General features: G+C 42.4%; 1 protein-coding gene across 6 annotated transcripts in view; it reads left to right on the forward strand.

Annotated features, from left to right (window-relative positions):
* The window catches only part of LOC118397469 (roundabout homolog 2-like), an 86657-nt gene that overhangs the window by 25871 nt on the left and 39117 nt on the right, over positions 1 to 21669 (forward strand). For all 6 annotated transcript variants that reach the window (XM_052467657.1, XM_052467655.1, XM_052467654.1 and 3 more), the window contains one exon: positions 18239 to 18565. In XM_052467657.1, the coding sequence (XP_052323617.1) occupies positions 18239 to 18565 (327 nt within the window). The remainder of the gene's footprint in view (positions 1 to 18238; positions 18566 to 21669) is intronic.

Consider the following 21669-nt stretch of genomic DNA (forward strand, 5'->3'; position numbering starts at 1 on the left):
CTAGTAGAGCATGATCACCTTGTTTGAGGCCAACAGCCTCTCATTAAATGGGCTCCTCCCTGTGGAAGACACTTCAAGGTTGCCCACAATTGTCTTATGGACAACCTGGGCTCCTGCGTTGGAATTTAGCTTTTTTTATACATTTTTATTTAACTATGGAAGTCAGTTAAGAACAAATTCTTATTTTACAATGACAGCCTACCCCGGCCAAACCCTCCCCTAGCACGGACAATGCTGGGCCAATTGTGTGCCACTCTATGGGATTCCCGGTCACGGCCAGTTGTGATACAGCCCGGGATCAAACCAGGGTCTGTAGTGACGCCTCTAGCACTGAGATGCAGTGCCTTAAACCGCTGCACCACTCTGGAGCCTAGTAGCGCTGAAAGCTTCTTCTATCAGGGGCTATGTGGAGTGAAAGACTAGTCTGATTGTGAAATGGGTCTATCTACATTATTTCTCCAATGTGTCAAATTACAATGACATAAACCTTACATAACCACTTATTGGATCAACACAAATGGGAGCATTTTGTGACGGCACAGTTTTAAGAAATTTCTCTGTTCTGTGTTTTATGTCATTTATTCATTTATGTGGGTTTATAAATATGCCCTTCCCTTAGCTGTTCATCCTTTAGTGTGTTTAATTATTTTGTTAGTTCATTTGGAAACAGGATTGACCTAGAATCATATTTTGGGGCAAATCAAGTCACACCAAAGCATTTCAAGAGTTACATATGCACATTGAACTCTGGACCCAACATGCCATTTATTTCATGTGGTTGAACACTTTCCAGGCCAAATGAGCAGTGGTGACTGTTTTGGTTGCATGTTATTTTGGCATTAATTCGTGTCACATATCAGTTTGCAAAAAATCTTTGAGTTAATAAAGCCCCATATAAACATGGTCTCCTTTTGTTGCGTGTCTTGCTTTCTTGAGTAAGGCAGCTCCAAAATGCAGATTTTCAGCCGAGCTCAGTGCTTTCTGTATTGGGGCAGCCAGCGGAAAATACAGTGTATTGGTAATGTTCTCTAGTTGCGCCTTGATTGGCTTAGTGTTCTGTCACTCATGGTGACACTATGTAACTGCCAAATCTAAGGGTAGAGCTCAACAATTTAAACCCCTTGTGTGCTGCCATAGTTACATTAGAAGTGTCCATCCAAGAAGGCTCAAGGTCATTGGCCACCGATAAAATGACATCAAATCACATTATAGCTACAGTAGCTTTGATTGGACTGATCATGTCAACAATACTTTAAAAATCTTAGCTAGCAAGTCGACAATCTACTGGCAAATCCTTTTTAATCCTTGTCATATGAAGAGAAATTATAGATGACATCGGTGCTCATCGGCCATTGGACATAAACATTACACAACAAGCTGGAAATCACTAATTCAACAATGAGTGGTTTGGAAGGAATCAGTGGCTAACTGCAAGCATTGCAAAGCAATCACTAGCCTGCTATTCAGTGGAGTAGGTGTGTATGGTCCCAATTCTGGGTTTAAGGGTCTCTTTTCCAAGCTCATCCAACTCGGTATTCTAAATCTGGAACTCAGGCCTCTTTTCTAGAACTATGACCTGAAGATCACTGATGTCATAATTCAATCTTTTTCTGAGTTCCCAGTTGTCTTGAAAGCCCCATAAATCCAGAGAATTCCAGACTGATGACGAAGTCCAAAAATGTCTTATATGCTGCTGCATAAATTATGTAATATGCCAGGGAGATATGCATACTGTAGCTAAGAAAGTAATACTAAGTGTATGTTGTATAGTAAGCTGTTAGTAGCCCATGTGCCTCACCCTAATAATTTGGTTTATTTTTTCCCCTCATAATTGCGCCTACTGTTCTGACTTTGGTGCACATGTAGCCTATAACCTGTTTTTAGAGAAATGTAATGATCAAATATTGTAAGAGCTTTCATTTTCTGCTCATGCCCCCTTTATTTATCCTACGGTTCTGGCTTGGTGTACAGGGAGAACACTGTAAGAACGGCCCATGATCTGAATTCTGACGCTATACATTTAAAAAATGCTGAACAAATTGTTATATTGACTACATCTGTCCAAGCTTGCTCATTAATGTCTTAATCAAAATTACGGATTGCCTCTTATATGCTTGTTGTCCTCTTATGCCATAGTTTGTACATCTAAACTGTCAGTTAAAAAAAACATATTTGTTTAAGCAAGTCAGCTATGTTTTGTTTTAAAGGCAGTAAATGAGGCTGAATTAACTTTCGGTGCCGAACAAGGCTCCGCTGATAGCCAGGTGAAGCAGTGGTAAGATGCTGCGACTCTGCTGTTTTATGTAGGCCCTAACAGTTTGTGGGCACTGTTTGTCATGGTTTTATAGTGCAATTAATATTATTTAGTGTAGTGGCTGGCATGGCCCCCCCAAATTAGTTTTTTTATATATATTTTTTCCCACACCAAGATTTACATTCTTCAATCACCACTGGCCATGAGCATTAGCTGAATATTTGTACCGCTTTATAGAACCCTCCGACATGGCCAATTACAGGTTTTTCTCTTTGTCACAAACATGATTGGTTGCTAGTGTTTTTGTCTGAAAGGTGCATTCAACTGCCACCCACAATGTTCTTGCCACAAATCAAAAATAGCCTGGTTTTGTACATCAAAGCAGCCTTACAATGTGACCCAGATGAACTACCCTCTAGTGCATGCATTATAACATTGGCTGAAATAGTACTCACAACTTGTGTTTCAAAATGATTTCTTTATCCAGATGAAGGGTACTGCTATGGGATCCCCTATGGCTCCTAACTATGCTCATTTGTATGTGGGTTACATGAAGAAACAGTCTTGTCAATCCTCTTTGTTTTATTTTTTTGTTTGCCCAACATTATTATTCGGAAACAGTACATTGATATTTTTGTTCTATGGAGGGGCATGCAGAACAGCTCTAGGCGTTCCATACTTTTCTTAACTCTTGTTATGAGCACCTGAGATTCACTATGCAATCTGACACACGTCAAATCAGTTACCTTGATCTTTTGATTATTTGTGAGGATAATGTTCTATACACCGATCTTTACAAGAAACCCACTGATCGTAACAGTTTGAGGGCTGATAGCTGTCACCCTCTTCCCTGAAAAACGCTTTGCCCTACAGCCAATTCTGTCGAATGAAAAGAATCACAAAGCTGCAGAAACATGGCTGAGATGCAAAGAAAATTCTATGAAAGGGGGTACAAAAATTGTCAGATCAATACTGCCATTGAGAAAATCCCAAACAAATCGAGACATTGAAAGAGATCAAAGACAGTTTTGAAAAAAATAACCATCTTTGCTTTCTCACTACGCACTATTCAAAGTGCTCTGAACAAATATAGGGAATCGTTCAAATGTTGGCACATTATAAAATCTCATGATAGTCTCTATTTAATGTGTTTTCAGACCCTCCCTTGGTCGTATTCTTGTAGGGCAGAAATCTCATAGATCAATTGGTAAACTTAGATTTACCACCCCAAAATACACCTGCACAACTTCTCCTTGCCCCTCTACTGGATGGAAACTACAAGTGTTCAATGCAATGGCACTTACAAATGTAGATTCTTCAAACACCCCCAAACAGGGGAAACATATCCCATTCAAAGGTGTTATCACGCCCTCCACTAAGGCAGTTATTTATCTTATAACCATAACCACTTGTCCTTGGTAAAAATGTGGGCAAAATTATGTCTTATCTGTTTTGTCCCTTCGCTATATTGGCATCAAACACGGCTTCACCTCTACTAGGTTGGTTGACGCCTGGATCTTTTAATTTAAAGACGCTTGCTCCCTTCAGTCAGAACTTTGATATGAAATAATTCCTGGGGTTATTGTGATTTTGCTATCAATTATAAATAATATTGTGTTTGTAGCCTAATTGTATCCATGATCGTATGTTATCCATTCATGCTTTTTATATGTACTATTGGTATTTGGTCCATTTCCAATTAAATCATGCCACAGCCGGCCATGATAACAGAAACCTGTGTGTCCTTTGAAACCCTATATAAAGTGGTGACCTGCAGCTTTTGTCATTATACCCTGATGAAGACAACTTGGTCTAAACAACATCGGAAAACATTTATTGCATCTGAGCTCCATGTGTGTGCAGCTTTCCCTTTCTTCATAATTCAAACATCCTGATTATACACTGAATATATATATATATATATATATATATCAATTTCTAATATTTTACTGAGTTAGTTCATCAGTCAATTGAAATCTATTCATTAGGCCCTAATTTTTGGATTTCGCATGAATGGGAATGCAGATATGCATCTGTTTGTCAGATGCCAATTTAATTAAAAGTAGGGGCGTTGTTTCTGAAAGTAAGTCAGTATCTAGTGTGACCACCATATGCAGGGTGACACATCTTCTTGGTATAGAGTTGATTGGGCTGTTGATTTGTGTCATGTTGTCCCACTTTAATGGCTGTGCAAAGTTTCTCTATATTGGTGGGAACTGGAACACAGTCGTGGCCAAAAGTTTTGAGAATGACAAATATGAATTTCCACAAAGTTTGCTGCGTCAGTGTCTTTAGATATTTTTGTCAGATGTTACTATGGAATACTGAAGTATAATTACAAGCATTTCATAAGTGTCAAAGGCTTTTATTGACAATTACATGAAGTTGATGCAAAGAGTCAATATTTGCAGTGTTTTTCTTTTTCAAGACCTCTGCAATCTGCCCTGGCATGTGCCACATCCTGAATGATGGCAGCCCATTCTTGCATAATCAATGCTTGGAGTTGGTCAATTTGTGGGTTTTTGTTTGTCCACCCACCTCTTGAGAATTGACCACAAATTCTCAATGGGATTAAGGTCTGGGGAGTTTCCTGGCCATGGACCCAAAATATTGATGTTTTGTTCCCCTTCCTAAGGTAGCTTAGTGGTTAGAGCGTTGGACTAGTAACCGGAAGGTTGCAAGTTCAAACCCCCGAACTGACAAGTTACAAATCTGTCGTTCTGCCCCTGAACAGGCAGTTAACCCACTGTTCCTAGGTCGTCATTGAAAATAAGAATTTGTTCTTAACTGACTTGCCTGGTTAAATAAAGGTAAAATAAAATAAATTCCCTTATGGCAAGGTGCTCCATCATGCTGGAAAAGGCATAGTTCGTCACCGACCGGTTCCTGGATTCCCAGTCCTCAGCAGTACAATCCCTGTACCTTTTTCAGAATATCAGTCTGACCCTGATGATTTTCCTGGAGAGAAGTGGCTTTTTTGCTGCCCTTCTTGACAACAGGCCACCCTCCTAAAGTCTTTGCCTCACTGTGCGTGCAGATGCACTCACACCTGCCTGCTGCCATTCCTGAGCAAGCTCTGTACTGGTGGTGCCCTGATCCTGCAGCTGAATCAACTTTAGGAGACGGTCCTGGCGCTTGCTGGACTTTCTTGGGCGCCATGAAGCCTTCTTCACAACAATTGAACCGCTCTCCTTGAAGTTCTTGATGATCTGATAAATGGTTGATTTAGGTGCAGTCTTACTGGCAGCAATATCCTTGCTTGTGAAGCCCTTTTTGTGCAAAGCAATAAATGATGACGGCACATATTTCCTTGCAGGTAACCATGGCTGATATAGGAAGAACAATGATTCCAAGCACCACCCTCCTTTTGAAGCTTCCAGCCTGTTATTCGAACTCAACCAGCATGACAGAGTGATCTCCAGCCTTGTCGTCGTCAACACTCACACCTGTGTTAACGAGAGAATCACTGACATGATGTCAGCTGGTCCTTTTGTAGTAGGGCTGAAATGCAGTGGAAATGCTTGTTGGGGATTCAGTTCATTTGCATGGCAAAGAGGGACTTTGCAAGTCATCTGATCAGTCTTCATAATATTCTGGAGTATATGCAAATTGCCATCATACAGAGGCAGCAGGCTTTGAAAATTAATATTTGTGTCATTCTTGACTTTTGGCAACGACTGTACACGTAGAACCCGAGCATCCCAAACATGCTCAATGGGTGACATGTCTGGTGAGTATGCAGGCCATGGAAGAACTGGGACATTTTAATCTTCCAGGAATTGTGTACACATCCTTGCAACATGGAACGGTGCATTATCATGCTGAAACATGAGGCGATGGCAGCTGATGAATGGCACTACAATGGGCCTCAGGATCTCATCACACTATCTCTGTGCATCAAAAATGCCTAGGATAAAATGCAATTGTTGTCCGTAGCTTATGCCTGCTCATACCATAACCCCACCACCATGGGGAGCTCGCTCACACGACGCCATACATGCAGTCTGCCAACTGCCAGGTACAGTTGAAACCGGGATTCATCCGTGAAGAGCACACTTCTCCAGCATGTCAGTGGCCATCGACGTTGAGCATTGAAGTCGGTTACGACGCCGAGCTCCAGTCAGGTCAAGACCCTGGTGACAACGAGCATATGTAACAGGGTTGAAATAGACTTTCTTAGTTGTATGAGTTTTGTCATAATTAAGCAGCCAGGTTGTATATAGATTTGGAGCCACCTGCTGTGTTATTATTTATGCGTGATCACACAGTTTCCATCTTATGTATGTTAGGTTGAAAATTATATTGTTTTATCACTATCGATGTTGACATGTTAGCGTTGTCCTGTATTTACAATTTATTGACATTTACAAAGTTAGCACGTTGCTGTACGCTAAAGGCTAGCTAGTGTCCGTCCTGTACTTTCCTTGCTAATGAGGTGTCACCTCGAAGTGTAAATTTTATTTCATGTCACTTGGATTTCATGAGGCATATGCAGTTGCTCTGAAGATTACACTTTGTGTTGTGTTTATGTCTGCAGAATTAACTGTGAAAGAGACAGAACTGTGTCCTTTGTCGATGAGCCGTTACACTGGTATCGTGACCCGTTGGAATCTCAAGATCAGCCTGAAGCAGATCACTGGGGGAAGTGAAGATCAAGTGTGCTCTTCTGGTCAGATGTTTGGTTTTGGGGCCTGTAGGACTGCTGTTTTTGTACTTTCAGTGTTGAGTTTCTTTTAATCTTTTTTAAATTCTACATTTGTTTAATCCAAAGGTGGTGTCATGGCTCACATTTACAACTGATAGTGAAATAGTTGACGATTTTATATTACTATTGCAAAGGGGAGGGGTGTTGTGGTTTGGCGAGCATACAGGTAGCAATGCGATGTCCAGTGGGTTTTGTGATCAGGGAGTGGGGACATCAGTCATTAGCTGAGTGATAGGAGAGTGGGGCAAGGTCAGAGCCCAGGTTGTTCTCCTATGGGTCAGTTTTTGCGGGGAGGTTCATACATGTCCACGCCCAGTATCGATACAGATGCCATACTACACCTTACTGTGTAAGCCAGTTAGTAGTGGAGATAGGGGACTAGCCAGATTGTTGTCAGCAGGAGCCATAGATGCGAGTGGTGAGCTCCACAGTACACCATGACGAGAAACGTCAGCAACTGATTCAGTAAGACATGACGTTCCACATGTGACCATCCACGTCAAGTCCAAGAGAGAACCCAGAGTGTTCAGAGGTGACAGCTCTGACAAGTATACAGTTCAAGAGTGGGTTGATATGACAGATTATTTGAAAAGGGAAAAAAAGGCTTGGATGTTAACCAGAACCCAGATCTAATCTATCATATCATCCTATTTTAGTGACACGTCGTCATGTCTACCGCTTGAAGATTTCTACTCTACCAAGCCCAAACTGAGGGAGGACCCGGTATACTGGATCAGGCTCAACAAAGCAGCAGATTTAGCTGATGAGGGTTTACACAGACAGGGTGGGAGGATGGAAAACATAAGTCAACAAGTAGCCTGCATGTTGGTGGAACATTGCCCTGATCCTGAGCTCTCCTGCAGGTTCAACTGCAAAGCACTTGAGTGGAATTCCAGAGATGTTCAGGTGAGAATCAATGAGTACCAGAGGGAGCAGAGAGCCTTAATGAAACAAAGGAGCATTTCACAGCTGAAGAGTCATGCCACTGCTCTGCATGAAGGTCCCAATGTCACAACAGAGCTAATGATAAAATGTCATGCCTCACACTCCTCCTTTGCTCCTGTTCCGGCTCAATGTCATCTGTGTCACACTGTTCCAACTCAAAGTCAACAGTATCAAGTTCTGCACACTTCTGCCGTTCCTGCCCTGGTTCAACACGCACAGCAGCAGCCATATGAGAAGATTATGGGTCGTATGATGGGTATGTTAGTACTAATGCTAGAGAAAGTGCAGTGACAAAGCCGTGCTTCCCGGGAACACATCTCCCTTGCACACAACCCAAGATCTCAACATCGTACCAGAAAACAGGCCTACAGGGTCTGTAATGATACTAGTCACTCAACAGTCTCATTGCATGGGAGAGTGTCTGTGCTTCCTCTGTTTTACTCCTGGTCATACGAGACATGCATGCCCCAGGCTTTTTTAAACATGGAAATGTATGGATGCAAGATGGTTGTTCCAATCTTGGTAGTAGAAGGTCAACATGATGAAGCACATCCTCTGTGAATCAAAACAATGTGACAATTATTGGAAAGCAGTCTCGGCCCCTTGCATCACAGATGAGACAGAATCTGAGTTCTGTTTCTTGCCATATTATCTGGATTGTTATTAGCTGTTTCTCGCCATATTAGCTGGAAAGAACCACTGGAGAGGTGACTACATCCCTGACAAGATAAGAACAGTGAGATATAACTCAGCCATTTGCCTTGATCCTGGTCGTGAGGATCATGTAAGCCACCGAAGACCACCGTTGTCTCCTGGCAGTCTGGTGATGACAGAACCTACTACTTCTCGCTCAGCACCACAGTGGATCATGGTGTCAAGGCTTGTTACGCCTCTGTGGGGAGACTGATGGGGCCCACTGAAGCTGGTCAACATGTCTGGCCGTCCTGTGTGACTGAAGCGCAATGTGAAGCTTGCAGATATCTTTCCATGTGTAGCAAGGGAGGAAATGCAAGATGGCGAACCAGAACAAAGTGCAGTCCACCTGGTCAGCTGTCCTCAAGCCACGTCTGAGGCCAATGTGACGGGCCACATGAGAGACACGTTCCACGGAAAAGAAACTGAGACTGCTCGCGTTGAGTGATTTGGATCTCGCTCCTGTGCTGTCAGATGGCTGACCTAGTAGTGCGCTATGAAGATCTCTTTTCACGTCACCATCTTGATTGTAGAGAAGCTAAAGGATTTGTTCACAGAATCCGCATGACTGATAAAACCCTGTTCCGGCTTCCGGTAAACAACTACAACCAACACTTTGCCAGGTTTCGCCGCAATAGCCAGACTTCTCTTCTCATTGTCGACTGGATCAAAGAGAACCCAAGGGTCGTCAAAGTAAAGCCCTCCTCACAGCATCGAAAGTCACAGACTGGACACCCAAACATGAGCAGGCCTTCGAAAATGTTTAAGACATCTCTAGTAAACACGGTGGTGTTGGCACACCGACTTCTCCCGTTCGTTCATGTTGTCGACAGTTGCGTCCCTGGATGGCATAGGCGCTGTCCTGTTGCAAGATGGAGAAACTTGTGCCAGACCCATTACATTTGCTAGCAAGTCCTTGTCTCAGTCTCAGAATAACTACCCGGCTCATCGGTTAGAGTTCCTGGCAAAGTGGTCGATCTGCAACAAATTCAGTCACTTGTTGAAAGCTCATGTCTTTACTGTTTGGACTATCCACAATCCACTTACTCACATTAATGACCAAGCTGAGGCTGGACTGCCAGTAAAGATTTTGTTATCAAGTACGTGCCAGGTCCTCAATATGGTTGCTGATGCTCTGAGTCGAGTGCCCTTTGTCAAAGGTGTTGGCCACAGGCTGCTTCATGAGCTCTATGAAAACCTCCTTAGCGTTGTTCGAGCAGTGTCAAACACTTCAGTCCATGATGCTTTCAGGTGGTGCAGTGATCTCAAAGGCAACCTCAACTGAGTAAGCTCACAGAACCTCCAATTCTGTCTACATGTTCTCAGTCCTTGGTAGAGGATGAGGTGTCAAGCCATACTCCAGTCACATGACAACTGGGAAACAGGAGCTAGAACATGTGCTGTTGAAATGGTTCATTTACCTCAACTGATACCTCCTGGTCAAGACACCTTACCTGCCTACTCTGAAAAGGAGCTTCTTTATGAGCAACTCAACGACAGGACCCTTTCTCATGTGCTATTCAATGTGGAGACAACGCAGGCCTTCTAGAAGAGAAAGAGCAAGAGATACTGTTAGTCATACTTGAAGAGCTGGGAGACGCTTGTTGTCAGGTAATGCCATACTGTACAGAGTCTCACAAGATCAGTTATCGAAGACAATGAGGTTCCAGTACATCCTTGGTTTCCACCGTTGCATTGTCAGCAAGACCATTGAGCCTGATGGCAGGGCTCCACTGGAAAGTATCACCTTGACTAGGCCACTACGACTGGTTTGTATCTATTTCTGTTCTGCTGAAGATTCAAGCAAGAAGTCCATTGACGTACTAGTGATAACAGATCAATTTACAAGAATAGCTCAATCGTTTCCCTACAGAGCCTAATCCGCTAAGCAGGTGGCAAGAACCCTGTGGGACCGATACTTCTGTGTGTATGGATTTCTTGAGAGAATTCATAGTGACCAATGGGCAAGTTTCGAGAGTCAGTTGATCAGTGAGTTACTCAGAGTTTCTGGTGTGAGGAAGTCGCACACGACACCGTATCACCCGATGGGGAATGGCAGCAAGGAACGTTTCAATCGGACACTTGGCAACATGATCCGAGCTCTAGCACCGAACACTTAGCAAGACTGTCCGAGACACCTGCAGACATTGACGTTCATGTACAATTGCACCACCCGTGAGACAACAGGGTGCGCCCCCTTCTACCTGATGTATGGAAGGATGCCTTGTCTGCCAGTAGATGTGCTTTTCAGAAACACTGAACGATCCAGCTGTTACCAGTTATGACAAGTGTGTGGTGTCGCTCTCCAATGATTTGAAGGATGCTATGGTGATAGCGCAGGAACATGCTGCAAAATGGACAAACTGAGATCTACAACAGAAAGGTCAAGGGGCCTGCCAAAGAAGTCGGCGATGGAGTACTATTGGCAAACAAAGACAGGGGAAAGTGGCGGATCGCTGGAAAATCAACAATTTACACTGTGGTCGGACAAGAATCCAGTCACTCACACATACAGAATATGTAATGCAGCCACTGGAAAGGGAAAAAGTAGTTAATCTTAACCTGATCATGTTGATCAACTTCTTCCCAGTAGATGATGACAGTGCAGTCTCTGGCCTCTTCATCCATGTCCGTTGGCCTGACTCCAAGTTCCGGTGCTCACAATGTGATGATAGATTCAGTATCAAACAAGACAAGGGAGTTCCTTTCCTCAAGAAGAGAGTCAAGATTCACTATCTGGAATGGAGCGGGACTTATCTGTACAAATTGTCAGACAGGGAGAATCAGATCACGAAGAGGAAAGCGGAGCAGACCTATGCAGAAGAGAGAATGAATTCCATTTCTGAACGAGCGAGAACTCTTTACCTGGTCAGGAGCTTGTGGACTCTGAAGGAAGAACTCGAGATTGGATAATACAGTTACCAGTTCGTAGAGATGAGGATTCTTCTTCAGGTGTGACCTCAGAACCACTGGTCTCAAGACTCAGATTCAGAGGAGATCCAGTGATCAGACACGCTTTTCTGCTGACATTGGACAGTCTGAACAGCCTAGTGACTCAGTTTACTGTCACTAGTGACTTACACTCACAACGATAATCCTAGTGCAGTTAGGCAAATCGTCAAACCTGTCAACATATTTATCTACACTAAGTGACCCTGATCTTAATATTCAAGCAAATATTTGCAAGTTACTGATCCAAGACTTCAGAGATTAAGCAAAACTATAGTTGTGACTCACCCAATCGTTTAGTGAAGATTTCAGTTTCCATTATTTTTACATGAGCATTGTACTTTATTGATGAGGTCTAGTACTACACAGTGTAGATGTGTAGAAAGGCATCCTACAGCCAGTAGTTGGTTTGAGAGTTTGGCTAACTTTCCTTCCACTTCATCCTTTTGGGATACTTCAAATGTTGGTTTTCTTGTAAATGGACCTTTTTATATGTTGTGTGATTGTATGTATTTGTGTTGTGTATGTCTGCAGGTACGTGCTCCCAAACTGTTCTGGAACAATGTTACTGTACACATGTAGCCCATAGTGCTGTAGTGCTGTGTTATGGCAGATGGAGTCATAAATTGAGTGCTCCTCTGTAGTCATGTTGTTACAGATGTAATGATTTGATATCTACAACTATTACAAAAAGCAAGAGTTGTTACACTTTGAAGGAGATTTCATTACGGATTTTGCAGTTGCTCTGAAGTTTACACATTGTGTTGTGTGTATGTCTGCAGAATAAACTGTGAAAGAGAACGGCACTGTGTCCTTTGTCGATGAGCCGTTACACATGCAGATGAGCTTTTACTATCATTCTTTATATAATTTATGTGTTTCGTAGTATAGAAACTTATATTTATTCAGTTCAGTCACATGATTTCTCAATTTTGCAGTATGTTTGCCAATCGGTTGTGCACCCAGATTTATTTGCCATTCTTTTTGCCTCCTCCCTCTCAGCCATACCATTTTTCAATTCCTCATCAATCCTCTGGGATTTAAATTTTAACAGTAATTTTCTCAATGGGTGCATGCTTATTAGTTACTGGAATAAGCAATTTCATAAATGTGTCAAGTACAGCATCTGGTTGAACCTCATTACACACCACAGACCAACATTATCACTACAAAATGTATTGTATGACTTCTTATAAACTATATTAGGCTCAGCATTGATAACTATATCTGATGGATTTGGATACTGCTTAAAAGCGCATTAGTAAAGATGTATTTAATACATGGTGATTTAATTCCTGTGATGTTTGTAACTACCCTCGTAGGTTTACTGGTAACCTGAACCAGGTTTCAGGCACTGGTTACAGTTTGAAGCTTTTTCTTGAGTGGGCAGCTTCATGAAAGCCAGTTAATATTTAAATTGCCCAGAAGATATACTTCTCTATTGATATCAAAAACATTTTATTTGTCACATGCACTGAATAAAACAGGTGTAGGTAGACCTTACAGTGAAATGCTTACTCACAAGCCCTTAACCAACAATGCAGTTTTAAATGCAGTTTTAAAAATAAGAAATATATTAACATATAAAGAGCAGCAGTAAAATAACAGGGAGTATCGGTACAGAGTTAATGTGCGGGGGCACCGGTTAGTCGAGGTAATCTATACAGTCGTGGCCAAAAGTTTTGAGAATGACACATTCATTTTCACAAAGTATGCTGCCTCAGTTTTTATGATGGCAATTTGCATATACTCCAGAATGTTAGGAAGAGTGATCAGATGAAATGCAATTAATTGCAAAGTCCCTCTTTGCCATGCAAATTAACTGAATACCCCAAAAACATGTACACTGCATTTCAGCCCTGCCACAAAAGGATCAGCTGACATCATGTCAGTGATTTATCTCGTTAACTCAGGCGTGAGTGTTGACGAGGACAAGGCTGGAGATCACTCTGTCATGCTGATCGTGTTTAAATAACAGACTGGAGGCTTCAAAAGGAGGGTGGTGCTTGGAATCATTGTTCTTTCTGTCACTCATGGTTACCTGCAAGGAAACACGTGCCATCATCATTGCTTTGCACAAAAAGGGCTTCACAGGCAAGGATATTGCTGTCAGTAAGATTGCACCTAAATCAACCATTTATTGGATCCTCAAGAACTTCAAGGAGAGCGGTTCAATTGTTGTGAAGAAGGCTTCAGTGCGCCAAAGAAAGTCCAGCAAGCGCCAGGACCGTCTCCTAAAGTTGATTCAGCTGCGGGATCGGGGCAACACCAGTACAGAGCTTTCTCAGGAATGGCAGCAGGCAGGTGTGAGTGCATCTGCATGCACAGTGAGGCGAGGAATTTTGGAGGATGGCCTGGTGTCAAGAAGGGCAGCAAAGAAGCCACTTCTCTTCAGGAAAATCATCAGGGACAGACTGATATTCTGCAAAAGGTACAGTGATTGGACTGCTGAGGACTGGGACTGTCATTTTTCTCTGGATCCCCTTTCCGATTGTTTGTGGCATCTGGAAAAAAGCTTGTCCGGCAAAGACAAAGTGAGAGCTACCATCAGTCCTGTGTCGTGCAAACAGTAAAGCATCCTGAGACCATTCATGTGTGGGGTTGCTTCTCAGCCAAGGGAGTGGGCTCACTCACAATTTTGCCTAAGAACACAGCCATGAATAAAGAATGGTACCAACACATCCTCCAAGGGCAACTTCTCCCAACCATCCAGGAAGAGTTTGGTGATGAACTATGCCTTTTCCCAGCATGATGGCGCACCTTGCCATAAGGTAAAAGTGAATGACTCGTAAATGACTCGGGGAACAAAACATCGATATTTTGGGTCCATGGCCAGGAAACTCCCCAGACCTTAATCCCATTGAGAATTTGTGGTCAATCCTCAAGAGGTGGGTGGACAAACAAAAACCCACAAATTCTGACAAACTCCAAGCATTGATTATGCAAGAATGGGCTGCCATCAGTCAGGATGTGGCTGAGAGGTTACTTGACAGCATGCCAGGGCGGATTGCAGAGGTCTTGAAAATATTGACTCTTTGCATCAACTTCATGTAATTGTCAATAAAAGCCTTTGACACTTATGAAATGCTTGTAATTATACTTCAGTATTCCATAGTAACATCTGACAAAATATCTGAAGACACTGAAGCAGCAAACTTTGAAAATGAATATTTGTGTGTTTCTCAACTTTTGGCCACGACTGTATATGTACCTTATACTGGGGTAGTCCGTCATTGTAAATAAGAATTTGTTCTTAACGGACTTGCCCAGTTAAATACAGGTTAAATAAATTTGGAAATAACCATGGAATGTTTTTTTCAATTCCGACAGTACCAGTAATTTTTTTGTTGTTGAGGTTTTTGAATACATTTTAATATTTGTAGCTACTTTTGAAGTAAATACCTTCAGTCATCACTGCTCTGATTCACTATTTTCAGTACCCAGTGAAAGGTTTTGACAGGCCTACTCATTCAAACTTTGTGGAAATTAATATTTGTGTCATTCTCAACTTTTGGCCACGACTGTACATGTGGGTAGAGTTAATCACATACATTTATCAAGTATTTCACATGTTATCCAGGCACTGACTGTTAGCACTTGGTGCTCTATAGCAGGAATGGGCTTTAGATGAGGTAGAGAAACCTGTAGCTGTATTACTTCAACAGCATTTAACATGATATCCTTACGCTTTTACAGGAATGTGCTTCTGAATTTAAACAGCCACACTGCCACCATTTGGCATTTCTGTCGTTTATGTAGATGTTATAACCAGTTAATGCTACCACTGTATAATCAAAGGTATTATCCTTATTTCTTAAGCAACATATGTTAATGTAAGCTATTTTTATTGCTTTACTGGGAAGTGTCATGATGTTGGCCTGGGGGTAGGTTTATGACGTTCATAACTACCTCTTCCCCCCTTTTTCCTCTCTACCCTACTGATGTGACATTTGAAAATCCCTTGGTTAACATAGAGATTCTGTGAACATCAGAAGCTGGTATTCTGGTGGTATATCTGGTAACTTAATGAATATGATGTCAGTTCGGTTGTCATCTGAGACATTCTCAATGATAGGATGACAAACTCTACAGTGGAAAGTCTGCACATTGTAGTTATCGGATTCACATGGAATTGTTTGAATAAAAATGTCTGAATATACAATTATTGGTGAAGAGATTCAATGTAATTTTAGCTTCCAAATGACAGATTTGGGTTTTCATAAAGTTAGGGCTCTGCTCAATCAGTGGCCCGCCCCTGTGACGAGACATGGGTTATAAAACATTTCAAACACACCCTTCTTGCTCCACTATATAAAGCCTTGACAAAAATGTAACCTCCTGTTCCGAGGATGTGAGGACGACGGTCCATACGTTAAAAGGACTAACATGTCAACTACAGAACTAAGCCAACCTCAGCGTGAGCTTTGGTTGCGAATGGTATGAACTTTGAACTCTTATTCACTACAGAAGTGATACCTCCTAGTCATTAAGTTAGCAACAGCAGCTGCAAACGTGGGCTAGGAAAGAACAGAGTATCCCATCTACCACACAACGACATTACTACAATGTATACAATCTACTACCACAGACATTCTTCAATGGACAAAGGACTCAGAAGGCCGTGTTGCCCAACCATCTACCACCAACCTACCAAAGCGCAGCTCAGAGTAAATATTTATTGCATTTTCCTTTTCCAAATGGGCGGTAATTTAGAATGCATAAGATACTGTATTTACGATAGCACAGCTTCGCCCTCAGTTCCTCAGTCTTCCCGCTCTTTCACTCAACCCCAACCCACTTTCTTTTGTGTAACCAGCTGTCATATCTGTTCCGCCCGCTAGGGACGTTTTCCTTTATGACGTAATTTGTAATCAAGATATGATTTAAATATGTGCATGTGTTATTCTGTGTGATTAGTTAGGTATTTAGTAAATAAATAATTAAACCCAATTTTGGCATTGCTGATTCCACTTGTTAGCCAGGGTTCGTGCAGATAACCAAGAATTTACAACTTTCAGATGAGACTGATTTACGATGACGATTAATATTGACTGCTATTGATGTAAAATATTACTCTGTCTTTAAGAGTTTATTCGGAAGATAACCGTTCTCTAAATATTATTTTGTGGTTCCCGACTCTAGTTAATTACATTTACATGATTAGCTCAATCAGGTAATATTAATGACGGAGAAATTATTTTATAGAATAGCATGTCATATCACTTAATCCGACATAGCCAAAGACACGACAGGGTACACACATACGTGGTCCCCTAAAATGGGGAGGACTATGTACAAAAAGTGTTGTAATTTCTAAACGGTTCACCCGATATGGATGAATACCCTCAAATTAAAGCTGACAGTCTGCACTTTGACCTCCTACTCATTGTATAATTTCAACAACAAAACATTCACTGTCCCAATAGTTTTGGAGCTCACTGTATGTCAATATGCTGCTGTATGCTCCTCCCCACCAAATGCTTCTGGTAATGGAAGATGTTCACTTCACTGGAGATTATAGACTGACTGCAGTAAAAATAACTCATGATATTCAATGGCATGGTGAACATTTGGATTCAGAAAAACTGTTAACTGTTTCATTGCTGGTCTATTCAGTTGAAGTTTTATAAACAGGCAAACAAGTAAGCAAAAAACAGATGGACAGGAAAACATAAGATCACAATTAAACAAAGGAGAACCATAGAGATTTTTTTTACAATCAATCTGTTCATTAACAGCACATTGGAGGCCTTTTTACTTCATTTTAATGATTCACATTCCAGACACAAAACTGTAGTGCACATTGTTAGAGCATCTACTCTAAAAGCTTAGCTAAAGCCCTTGGCTTGGAGAAGTACTCGTCTCCCATACAGCAGAGGGTAACAGTAATGGATCTCAAGAGGGAGGGATATGGGAGAGTGCTCTCTCTTTTTCTCAATCTTTCTATTTCTCACTCTCTATTGGCTTTCTCTCTGTTTTAGTTAGCGTCTCACTGGCCTTCATGTCTTCTCTGCTGAAATCCTGATTGACATTGAGATTGGCTATTACCATCTCAGAAGTTTGGCCAGATTTCCTGTGGCTTCTTCCTCCTTTTGAAAATACCCATCAGAATAAACCTGTCTTCTTCTGCAGGATTTACCGTACCTACCATTACTGACAATTGACATCACAATGGATGTGGTTAAAAGGCTATATGGTATGATGTAGTCCATTACGGTGTGAACAGTATACAAGGATACTTCCTTAACTATGCTAAAGGGGCTGTCTGAAAAGGTGTCTAATTAAATAGGTGAATAACAGAGGCCTATAAGGTGAAAGAAAGATGTGATTTATCTCTACGGAGTCAAAATCCACCCTGGGGAGAAACAACAACATGAGATCTTCAGTACTAAAGTTCTGAGCCTTGTCAGCTTTACTATCACGGTGCATCAGTAGCAGATCTCAGTGGTGAGCGAGAGATGTATTTCTCTCTTGTCCAACCCATCTGCCTCTCCCTCAGACTTCATGCATCCTTACGTCCATGTCAGTGGAGATGATGGATTTGGGTTTGCCTGTCAGGGCTTTTCTATTGCCTTTTTGGGATTGGGATTACATTGTGTTTTGATGTTTTCTTTCAGAGATGGTAGGTTTGGGCTACAGTATGAATGACTGATAGACAGCTACATGGATAGTAACCTTATTTCAACTCGCAGGGTCCCGGGCACGTTTTGAGGACAGCCCACCCAGGATCGTGGAGAACCCCTCTGACCTGATCGTGTCCAAGGGGGAGCCCGCCACCCTTAACTGCAAGGCAGAGGGGAGGCCTAACCCCACTGTGGAGTGGTACAAGGACGGTGAGCGGGTGGAAACAGACCGGGATGACCCTCGGTCTCACCGCATGCTCCTTCCCAGCGGCTCCCTCTTCTTCCTGCGTATCGTCCACGGACGACGCTCTAAACCAGATGAGGGTGTCTTCACCTGTGTGGCACGTAACTACCTAGGAGAGGCTGTCAGTCACAACGCTTCGCTGGAAGTAGCCAGTAAGTCTTTGTCATTTTACTTGCTGTATATGTAACCCATGACCAGTGGTGGAAAAAGTACCCAATTATCATACTTGAGTTTAAGTAAAGATATCTTAATAGAAAGTGACTCTAGTAGAAGTGAAAGTCACCCTGTAAAATCCAACTTCAAATCAGATTTTGTCACATACACATAGTTAGCAGATGTTAATGCGAGTGTCGCGAAATGCTTGTGCTTCCAGTTCCGACAATGCAGTAATAACCAACAAGTAATCTAACCTAATAATTCCACAACAACTACCTTATACACACAAGTGTAAAGGGATGAAGAATATGTACATAAAAAATATATGAATGAGTGATGGTACAGAACGGCATAGGCAAGATGCAGTAGATGGTATCGAGTACAGTATATGAGATGAGTAATGTAGGGTATGTAAACATTATATTAAGTGGCATTGTTTAAAGTGGCTAGTGATACATTTCTACATCAATTTTTCCATTATTAAAGTGGCTGGAGTTGAGTCAGTATGTTGGCAGCAGCCACTCGATGTTAGTGGTGGCTGTTTAACAGTCTGAATGCCTGGAGATAGAAGCTGTTTTTCAGTCTCTCTGTCCCTGCTTTTATGCACCTGTACTGACCTCGCCTTCTGAGTGATAGCGGGGTGAACAGGCAGTGGCTCGGTGGTTGTTGTCCTTGATGATCTTTATGGCCTTCCTGTGACATCGGGTGGTGTAGGTGTCCTGGAGGGCAGGTAGTTTGCCCCCGGTGATGCATTTTGCAGACCTCACTACCCTCTGGAGAGCTTTACGGTTGTGGGCAGAGCAGTTGCCGTGCCAGGCGGTGATACAGCCCGACAGAATGCTCTCGAATGTGCATCTGTAAAAGTTTGAGTGCTTTTGGTGACAAGCCAAATTTCTTGAGACTCCTGAGGTTGAAGAGGCGCTACTGCGCCTTCACCACACAGTTTGTCCGTGATGTGTACGCCGAGGAACTTTAAACTTACTACCCTCTCCACTACTGTCCCGTCGATGTGGATATTGGGGTGCTCCCTCTGCTGTTTCCTGAAATCCATGATCATTTCCTTTGTTTTGTTGACGTTTTGTTGACGTTGAGTGTGAGGTTATTTTCCTGACACCACACTCCGAGGACCCTCACCTCCTCCCTGTAGGCGGTCTCGTCGTTGTTGGTAATCAAGCCTACAACTGTAGTGTCGTCTGCAAACTTGATGATTGAGTTGGGAGGCGTGCATGGCCACACAATCGTGGGTGAACAGGGAGTACAGGAGAGGGCTCAGAACGCACCCTTGTGGGGCCCCAGTGTTGAGGATCAGCGGGGTGAAGATGTTGTTATCTACCCTCACCACCTGGGGGCAGTCCGTTAGGAAGTCCAGTACCCAGTTGCACCGGGCAGGGTCGAGACCCAGGGTCTCGAGCTTGATGACGAGTTTGGGCGGTACTATGGTGTTAAATGCTGAGCTGTCGTCGATGAACAGCATTCTCACATAGGTATTCCTAAAGTATTTGGTTTTAAATATACTTAAGTATAATTAAATGTAATTAGCGTTTTCTAAAAGTATAAATAATAATCCTTATTAAGCAAACTAGACGGCACCATTTTCTTTTCTTTAAAATTTACGGATAGCCAGGGGCACGCTCCAATACTCAGACATTATTCACAAACGAAGCATGTGTCCGCCAGATCAGAGGCAGTAGGAATGACCAGGGATGTTCTCTTGATAGGGGCAGAATGACAGATTTTTACCTTGTCAGCTCGGCGATTTGATCCAGCAACCTTTTGGTTACTAGCCCAACGCTCTAACCACTAGGCTACATGCCCACCCCACTATTATCATGGCCCTCAGTCTCAAGTGGTTGTCACTAGTTACCACACACAAAGTCATGAACCCAGCCTGTTTCTACATTTCCTCTTCTTAAAATCTGTTTTTAACCCTAACATTAAACACACTGCTAATCTTATGCCTTACCCTAAACTTAAATAAATAAAAAATGATTTTTTAAAATTTGATTTGATAAAGCCAATTACGACTTTGTGGTATGCTGTTTTCTCTCTTTCCCCTTGTAATTGTGTCGGTGTGGCGTGACACTGGGCTGAATGCATACCCTTTCTGGCATTACGAAATGGATTAGCGGAGTGTGTTGATTAGGAAAACGAGCGTAACAGATTAGGGAATGTCTCCTTGTTAAAAACACAAAACAGCAATTTGCCTGCATCTTGTCTTTCACCAGAGCACAAAGCCAGCCAAGCCACCTCAGCCTCTCTAACTGCTCATGGCTCACTGACCTCCATCACAGCACATGTTCAAAAATAGGGCCAGCTTTAGTTCAGCTTCCATAATAAGTGATATTTCCACACTCATAACTGCCTTAATGTTGCTGGACCCCAGGAAGATTAGCTACTGCCTTGGCAACAGCTAATGGGGATCCTTTAATAAATACAAATAAACAGAAGAACATCAAATATTAGAGAAACTACAAATATTAGAGCAAAACTGTTTCTAGAGAAAAACATTTAAGCATCACAGTTATGTTTTTGATGATGAATTCTCCTCAGCCAGTGGAGATGTAGCCGGAGATGACATTCTCCTCAGCCAGTGGAGATGTAGCCGGAGATGACATTCTCCTCAGCCAGTGGAGATGTAGCTGGAGATGACAGTCATACCAATAAGGCAATGCATCTCCTAGAGGCAGACACTCTAATGGTAACTAACCGCAGCAATGACTGTATTGTCCTAGGTATGCTGCCTCTGGGTAGCTGGGGCATATGTTAAGACCGTAGGGTGGTGGTGTTCTTAGCTTCACCCCTCCCCACCAAGTTGTGGTGGGTTGAGGATAGTGTTAGAAGTGTGGATACTAGGAACAACAGGTGGAGGGAGGAAGAGCTTTAGAAGAGCCCCCCCCCATTTGTGAGCAGTAATTAGTACTGCTGCAGCTGTTAGACTGGCTTAAATCATTGAGGAGCTAATAGGATGGCTGGCTTTCTGGGTTGTGAAAGGCTGTTGTTGTCCACCCAAATCTCATAAATACCACCAGCCAGACTAATTAGTCAACACGCCTGCTTAAAAGACTATACCTATCATACTGTCATATAGAATTTACAGGAG

This window comes from Oncorhynchus keta, chromosome 18 (assembly GCF_023373465.1).
Source record: "Oncorhynchus keta strain PuntledgeMale-10-30-2019 chromosome 18, Oket_V2, whole genome shotgun sequence".
Taxonomy (NCBI): Eukaryota; Metazoa; Chordata; class Actinopteri; order Salmoniformes; family Salmonidae; genus Oncorhynchus; species Oncorhynchus keta.